A 9344-nucleotide genomic window follows, 5' to 3' on the forward strand; every position below is an offset into this window, starting at 1 on the left:
TTTGCTTTGAAAAAATTTAAAAATATTTACAGTCATTCCCCCCTTGCCTGCAGTTTTGCTTCCCATGGTTTCAGTTACCCGAGGTCAACTGAGGTCCAAAAATATTAAATGGAAAATTTCAGAAGCAAACAATTCATAAGTTTTCAATTGTGAGTTGTTCTGAGAAGATGAAATCTTGCACCATCCTGCTCTGTCCTCCCCAGGACAGGGATCATCATCCTTTGTCCAGAGTGTTCCACCTACTAGTCACTTAGTAGCCACTGCGATTATCAGACCCACTGTCAGGGCATCACAGTGCTTGCATTCAAGTCCCCCTCATTTTACTTAATAATAAAGAGCCCCACATGCAAGAGTAGTGATGCTGGCAGTTCATCTATGCCGAAGAGAAGCTGCAAGTGTTTCCTTTATATGAAAGTTTGAAAGTTCTCTATTTAATAAGGAAAGCAAAAAATTCATAAGCCAAGGGTACTATGATCTACGGTCAGAAAAAATCTTCTATCCACAAAATTGTGAAGAACGAAAAAGAAATTCACGTTAGTTTTTCTGTCATACCTCAAACTGCAGAAGTTATGGGCACAGTGCATGATAAGTGCTTTGTTAAGATGGAAAAGGCATTAAAATTGTACAATAAGATTCTGAGTGAGAGAACCCACATTCCCATCTTTCATTACAGTATATTGTTGTTAAAATTGTTCTCTTTTATCATTAGTCACTGCTGTTAATCCCTTATTGTGCCTTATTTATAAATTAACCTTTATTCCATATATTTATGAAAAAACATAGTTTATATAGGTTGTGGTACTATCCACCATTTCAGAAATCCACTGGGGGTCCTAGAACATAATCCCTGTGGAGGGGACTACTGTATTAAATTATTACATTTCTTTTTTGTAAAGAAGAAAGTAAAAAATGAGCTTGAATCTCTTTATTCATTTAAGCTCTTTAAGTATTTAAAAATAAAACATAATAAAAATAAGAGGCTAGAAAATTATAACTAAAGAAAGTACAAAATGAAAAGTAAAAGCTTGTATCTCTCCATTCCTATTCCTAAAAGGTAACCAGCGCTAATTTAGTTTATGATTTGTTCCAGAAAACAAAAAAGGGAGAGGGAGTGGGAAACCAGACACAGTATGTGTGTGCACACAGTATGTATATGTGTGACTTATGTACATAAATACAAGGATCATATTGGTGTCTTTTTTTTTTAATTTTAATTGGAGGCTAATTACTTCACAATATTGTAGTGGTTTTTGCCATACACTGAAATGAATCAGTCATGGGTGTACATGTGTTCCCCATCCTGAACCCCCATCCCATCTCTCAGGGTCATCCCAGTGCACTAGCCCTGAGCACCCTGTCTCATGCATCGAACCTAAACTGGTGATCTGTTTCACATATGATAATATACATGTTTCAATGCAATTCTCTCAAATCATCCTACCCCCGCCTTCTCCCACAGAGTCCAAAAGACTATTCTATACATCTGTGTCTCTTTTGCTGTCTTGCATATAGGGTCATCATTACCATCTTTCTAAATTCCATGGAATATTACTCAGTCATTAAAAAGAATACATTTGAATCAGTTCTAATGAGGTGGATGAAACTGGAGCCTATTATACAGAGTGAAGTAAGTCAGAAAGAAAAACACCAATACAGGACCATATTGTTCTATACCTTACTTTTTTCACTGAATACAACATATATTAACACATCACTTTACCTCACTTACCTCACTTTGAATAGCACACTGTTTCTACAGTATGGATACATTATAATTTATTTAACTATTCCATTGATGAATACTTAAAATGTTCCATTTTTATGATTATTGCAAATAATGCTAATAGATACCTTCTAAATGCTTCTAGAAATCTAAATTATTTGGGATAACTAAGAGTAAAGGAAAGTTCATCACACAAGAATAAAGTTTTTGTAGGCCCATACATCATTCTAACTATGTGTAACAACCAAAATACACACTTTTTTAGAAAACTGGCTATTATGATACATGGAAAGAGCTATGTAATGTGGGAACATTCTGTATGCTTCACTTTAATATATATGAAATTAGAATAGTATGGTAATCTTATATACCTTGATAGAGTAAAAATGTGTGTGAAGTCTTCTTAGTACTACTAAAATTATGATAGCAAAATGCTAGATTCAATTACAGGTAGTAAGTGACTGAACCTCCAGCTACATAAATTTTTGATACTGATTTCTCAAAGCTGAAAAGTAAATCTGGCAATGATGAGTTATGTGCATATGTGTATGTGTGTGTGTGTATGTATTATCTAAGTGAACATTAGTTCAGAAACTGCCTTTTAAAAAAGAAAAAGAGAAATCCACAAAATGTCCTACCTTGATGTTCATCATCCTCCTTCGGTGTCTGTTCCAGTAACGTGTCCAATGCTCGGGTATAATCTTTCATTACCCAGTAAGCAAGACTACGGAGGAAAGGATCAGGATGTAATCTTTCACAATCGAATCCTGAGCCATCCTTTTGGCAACCCAAAATCTTCTGATTTAGGATGGACAGATAAGTGGAAGAAGTCTCAAAATCAGATTCATATAAACGGGCAATTACCATGGCTAGCTGGATATCTTCCATTTTTTCAAGACATACCTATAAATTTAAATATTAAGGAATACTTAATGATAATTATTTAGAGATATGAAATATCCCACTGAACTCCTGAAATTATCCACTATTTATATTATCAGAGTAGAGGAAAGAGGTCCAGAGGTTGAGAGAGTGATTAAGAAATAGCAAGAAATTTAAGAAACTAGAACTTAGTAGCTTCCAACCTAGAAAGTTCATTTATAAAATAAGCATAAAAGATATATTAGTACCATCTCAGACTTAGATTAATTTAAACAAGGTTCATTTTTAAATTAAGTAACACCTATGATATTTGACTTCATATAATCAGTTCCTCTTAATTTCCAAATACATTGCCATATAAAAACACAATTATTACTATTTTAAAAGAATCTTCTATTTACATAGCAAGTAGTTTAAGAAATAAAGCTACATATGCCACTCTTACTCACTCTTGAGTTTATATTCTAAAGTCACTACTCATCTGAGAATCTGAGGTCCTTCAGGCAATATGAGCATCTCAATCAATATTTCTCTTCTTGCCTGAGTATTTTCTAGGCTAAACTTCCCATTTGAAAAGTATAAATATTTGTTATTTTTAAAAATTACATACCTTGAGATAATTTTGAAAATAGGACTAATTCTATACATAGAGTACTTTCACTTTGTTGGATATTTTCTATGATGTATTATTTCCAATTACATTTTTCCTTCACCTGTTTGGATTATTCATTATAACTGATAGCCTAAGAAGAATATCTCATAAACAGAAATATTTATAATTACTCTCTTAATCAGCTATCAAGATTCTATATCCAAAAATGCAAAGTTTTACCTCTTCCCACTCACCTTCCAATATCTAAGATGACTACATTACAAAACAGTACAAACTGTGATCTCAGTTCTTTAGCTATGAATTTCATTTAAAAGAACTTAAAATATCTGCCTGTCTATACCAAGTAAGGGGACTCTGACCTGTGCATACTTTGAATACTTTAGAATCACAAGATGGCCAGGAAGAAGATATTCATAAACCATTTTTCTATATATTTATAATTGAAATGCATATACTTACCTTGAAATGCAGTATTCTCTATATAAAATGTCCCATTTATGCTTCTCACTTGCATCTGTTTATAAATCCATTGTCACAGTGCCACTATTTAAGTTAGTAACCTCTGTGTTTATTCTCTACCCTCTACCCTTACAAACATATGACCAAGCATTACAATCTACTCTATGACCTTCCCAGGTTTTCAAGCTCTTACAGGTATTTCATACCACATTTTCTCAGTCATACCTCAATGGCATCTTTCAATGAACCAGCTAGCAAGAAAAAAGCAGCAGATTGCTCAAAACGTTGTTTTCCAAGCAAAGAAAAAGCATTTTTCAAAGCAGCTTTACGCCATCTATCTTCATTAAAGTTGTGGCTGAAAAATGTTGTCATTTTTTCATCATGCTGTGACCTGGGTACCAGAGCACAAACATAAGTGGTTAAACCAAATTTCAAATATTTAATCCTTTACAGAATTTTGAAAATAGACAATGAAAATCTCAAATAGCCAGCTAAAAGAAGAACAATAACAACTTCAGTGAGATGTATTTGTTATCAAGCTTCGCTTCATTTCTTCTAATAAGGAGAAAACTCAAAATATGTATATGTAAGTAGGAAGCAAGAGAACTCTACCAATTGTTTTCATCAACTTATTTTTAACAATATCCCACTCTTTAGTTAAGCTCAAATAATATGGTGTTTATTTTTCACAAATAAAGGAACCAAGGCACAAATAAGGAAACTGATTTATCCAAGTACTTTCAAAAGTGTTACATCTTCAATTCACAGCACAATCTTCATTCCATTAAATCATATTAAGTGTTGAAGCAATTTACCTAAACAGACCCCACACAACTGCTTTCTTCTTCATTGAAAGGTAGAATAATGCAGCATCCAAGGCATCATTGTTACGTTGAAAAGAAGCTTTGGCAACCTAAATGGTCAATAAAAAATTACACTGAATTAACTATTTGATAGAAGAATTACAACAATTAATGTTTCCCTATTACTTCCATGGCTGACAGAAACTATGAAGATGGGAAGAATTGACTCTCTTCCACAATCTCCAGTAGCTTATAATACATGCTCCTAGAGACAACCCTTGGCATACCTGTAATTACAATAAAAACTATAACAGTGACTAGTATTTACTGACTACTTACCATGTACCAGGCACCTTTCATTTGTCTTACTGAATCACCATGATCCAAGAAGTACTATTACTATCCCCATTTTACACGAGGCAACTGAGACACAGAGAGGTTAACTGAATTACTTGAGGTCATACAGTAAATAAGGGGTGCAAAAGGTATTAGAAACCAGATAGTGATAAAACTAACATAAGAAACAATAAAGAAGGCAGAATATTTGACAGACATGACTTATTCTTTTTGGCCGTGTTGCTCAGCTTGCCAGATCTTAGTTTTGTGTCCAGGGATTGAACCTGGGCCCTCAGAAGCAGAAGCACAGAGTCCTAACCACTGGACCACCAGAGAATTCCTGGTGAGACCTTTTCTTAAAAATTAAGCATATTAAATTCCTTAATGTTCTGTTAAAGTTAAAATGTTGACTTCTATGGTGTATATATATATATATATATACACATATATATATGTGATTTCACAATATTGATAGACATCTATGAATAAATATCAATTATACTCACACACATATTAAAAACTACAGGCAAAAATAAATATTCTTTTTTTTTTTAAAAAAAAACATAACTTCATGGTATTTTTCAACCAAATCTGACAGTTCTGAAGGACTGACACATGCTTTCTGGCATGTAATTAAAATATAGATGGCCAAAATTCTGTTATTTTGAACGGCCTTCAAATTTTAGTTCTTAGAAATTTCATGAGAAAAAAGTCTTAATGAATACATAATTCCCCATGTACCATAACAGACAACCCCCTTTGAGCCATATGGCCAAACTTGCTAAATTATACAGAACCAATGAACTCAATGGAAATTTAAAAATTATTAACCCAGTAACATCATTGTACATATCATACTGTCTCGAACACAGTACCATGCAGACCATATACTTCTCAAACATACCAAGCTAACATCTACATAAAACTAAGTTGAGAAGCATGACAATAAAAAACAATGTTTTTTCAGCTAACACTGCCTGATGGTAGACTAGAAAGCTACCAAGGTATGGGAGAGACAGGGGAAGATATCTAAAAGTCACCTCACAAAAATGCTTTACTTTCAATGCTTTTCTCTCTCTCCCCCTCGCCGAAGGCATTTTCTCTGCCTTCAATTATTTTAGTACTTCAATATTTAATAATTTTTACAAGAATTTTTATTCATCTGCAGTTAATGATTTATAACATACATTTCAAGAGAAAAAAATCTTACATATCCTTTTGACTGAATTTTAAGAGATAAATTACTTGTGGAAATTAATTATATGTATTACCAGAAATACTCAATTTATAATGACAAAACACATTGTTGATAAAAAACTAAAGAGACTTTGTAGGCAACATCTGAACATTTCAGAGAAAATATGATCTCTTTTTCCTTTGCTTCAGGATATGGAAAAAATTTAACAGGGACTTCTCTGGTGGTCCAGTGGTTAGGATATGCCACTTTCACTGCCGAGGGCACAGGTTCAATCCCTGGTCTGGGAATTAACTACCCCAAACCATACAGTGCAGCCAAAAAACAAAACAAGAAAAATTTCTGAGAGTGAAAGTGAGGGATGTGTGTTTCAATAAGTTTGCCAGGTGATTCTTCAGACACTAAAATTCTTCAGACACTACTTTAGGGGAGTAAATTCCTCTTGAAAGAAATGAATTCATACTCCGCAAATGCAGTATCATGAATTGTACTTCTGAGAACTTCAGTGGGCTGGTACCCAACCTCTCTGAGTCGTGGTTCTATCAGGTGGAAAATCGAGATAGTAATATGCAGCCAATGAGAAGATAACATGAAATAATTTATGAAAAGCAACTAGAACCAAGCCTGGTACACAAGAAGTGCTCAATCATGGTTAGTTTCTGCCAACAATGAAATAACTTTCAGCTTCTACTAAGAAATTTTTAACTTTTTTTTCTACTAAAAAACTGATTTCAAAAACCCATCTTAAAATTTATAGCATGTTTCATTTGCTGCCATAGATATCTGCCTCAAGTGCCACAAATCAAAACTTTTTGAATGGTATTTTAAATGTTCAAAGGAAGTTTGTTGTCTATTAACCTAGCCATGCAGAGAATCCTTTTTATAAAAACAATGTTTTTTCTATCTAATGTATATAACTGACATACAGTTTGTATTTTCCTAAACCGGGATACATCTCAACTGGTAGCAGAAAATACTATATTCCATAAGTATTATATACTTAGTATATATGACAAAAGACAACTGATATACTGAATGGAGAGTTTATAAAGGTCAAGATTCATAAATGTCCAAAAATTTTTATTTAAGAAATTCTCAAGATCTCAAGATGTACAGATGAATCCCTCACCATAGGTTTTCTGGAAGATAATATATTTTATGCTGTAAGAAAAGACTCAACTCCAAAATGCAACAACATACACTTACCTTTTCAATGCATCTTCGAAGAGTGTTGATATTCCTGACCCACCAACCTATTCCCATAGCTCTCAACTCAGACCACTGAGGGTCCCCTCTCTGAATTGCTGGAATCATATTAATCAGCTCTTCCTCAGCCTCAGAATGAAAAGCCCAGGCAAAATGGCAAGTAGATACACCTAAATTAGAAACACAAAATAATAAGCATCAGAATTCTATGAAAACAAACAAAAATAATTTTCTATATACTCATGTATTTATTCTTCCTGGAAAGAATTTTCAAGCAGAAAAAAGAGTATGAAAGGATTTCTTCATTCAGACTTTTATAGTATAAGTATCTAAATACATGATCACTGACAGGAAACACAAAACTGAAATCTTTTTCTGAAATGTATTTGCTGGAAGAATGGAAACATTAAAACCTAATCACTAGTAAGAAAGATATTTGAATATTGAGCCATTCTTATGTTTGCACACATACCAAACCAATCAAGAATAAAAGGTCTGGTCAAGTCTATGTGCTCTATGGACATATAGGTCCCATTTCACAGTGCCACCTGCTTGCAGACCATATCCATCACTACTGGACACTGAAAACTGCCCCATTCATCCCTCCGGCCAAGAAGCTACACGTATTACCTGAAAGCAAACTCAAACCTTAATGACAGCTCCAGGGAAGAACTGTTAGGAGGCACGTTCCTCTGTCTTTGGTGTCTCCTTTAAAAAAAAGAGTTTAAAGCTGCCTAATTACTGATGGTATACAGCAAATACTTTTTTTGCCCTGATAAAAAAAAAACCTGACAGGGATCTAGGCTGTATTAGACGCAACAAAATGGATTTAGTGACACCCTCCATGAGTCTGTCAACAGCTGAATGACTGGTTTTACTCCACTCAGAGCAGGTGAAAAAGAGACATGACAGAAGTGAACCAGAGAGTGATGTGAGACAGTGAGAATGCTACCAGGAAGAACCCTGAGGATCCCAGGAAAGAAGTCCAGATAGTCAAATCAGCCATCTGTAAGAATCCCTTTGGAAACAAAGAAATGCCTGAGACCAATAACCGTCTGATAGTCACATTACAACAAAGGACTCTCAACGCTATTTCTCATTGCTAACATTTATAGACAACTGTGTTTGAAATCCTATTACAAAATCAATGCAAAAAGCCTTAACTGTCACTATAAATGTAGAGGAAAATGAACGAAACTTAAAAACATCAATTTGTATTTTGTCAGACCCTAAAATGCAGATTAACCCTCTATTTAAATCTGTCTGGGGCTTTCCTCACAGCTCAGTTGGTAAAGAATCTGCCTACAATGCAGGAGACCTGGGTTCAGTTCCTGGGTCAGGAAGATTCCCTGGAGAAGGAAATAGCAACCCACTCCAGGATTCGTGCCTAGAGAATCCCACGGACAGAGAAGCCTAGCAGCTACAGTCCATGGGTTCCCAAGAGTTGGACACGACTTAGAGACAAAACCACCACCACCACCAAATCTGTCTGGTTTAAGAAACAGTCGGTGTATGAAATAACTATAAAAAAATTGACACTGATTTAGAAATTGTTATGATAAGTCAATGCAAAATGCATACTTTGCTGACATAAACATTTTAATATAAAATAACAATATAAAATATACCCTACACCCTTAAATGAATTTCATTGATTAAATTTTTGGTATAACTAAAAGGAAACCAAAATACACACAGGAATTTGGTTCAAAAATAAGATTAAGAGAGCAGTGACTGTATTTGGAAACCTAACTATTAGAAGTGAAAAAAGGTATTAAGAAGAAAAAACCAGGCGCACCAACAGGCACTTATTTTTGTCTACCAACGTCAGGCAATTCTTTGCAATATATCTTTGTTCTTAGCTTGTCTACTAGCTACTTAGACCCTGATGTTAGGAAAGATTAAGGGCAGGAAGAGAAGGGAGTGACAGAGGATGAGATGGTGGGTTGGCATCACCAACTCAATGGACATGAGTCTGAGCAAACCCTGGGAGATAGTGAAGGACGGGAAAGCCTGATGTGCTGCAGCTCATGGGCTCGCAAGGGTCAAACACGACTTAGCAACTGAACAACAACTAGCTACTTAAGTTTCTCCCTGAAAACTGTTCCCCAGGCCATCACCAACAAT

At 34.5% G+C, this 9344-nt stretch overlaps 1 protein-coding gene across 3 annotated transcripts in view; it reads right to left on the minus strand.

The window, feature by feature from the left end:
• DMXL2 (Dmx like 2) overlaps nucleotides 1-9344 on the minus strand; it is a 169943-nt gene that overhangs the window by 36217 nt on the left and 124382 nt on the right. For all 3 annotated transcript variants that reach the window (XM_043920225.1, XM_043920224.1, XM_043920226.1), the window contains exons 20-23: nucleotides 7218-7387; nucleotides 4493-4590; nucleotides 3903-4068; nucleotides 2362-2626 (exon numbers count right to left, since the gene is read on the minus strand). In XM_043920225.1, the coding sequence (XP_043776160.1) occupies nucleotides 2362-2626; nucleotides 3903-4068; nucleotides 4493-4590; nucleotides 7218-7387 (699 nt within the window). The remainder of the gene's footprint in view (nucleotides 1-2361; nucleotides 2627-3902; nucleotides 4069-4492; nucleotides 4591-7217; nucleotides 7388-9344) is intronic.

The sequence above is a fragment of the Cervus elaphus genome, chromosome 12 (assembly GCF_910594005.1).
Source record: "Cervus elaphus chromosome 12, mCerEla1.1, whole genome shotgun sequence".
In the NCBI taxonomy this organism is placed as follows: domain Eukaryota; kingdom Metazoa; phylum Chordata; class Mammalia; order Artiodactyla; family Cervidae; genus Cervus; species Cervus elaphus.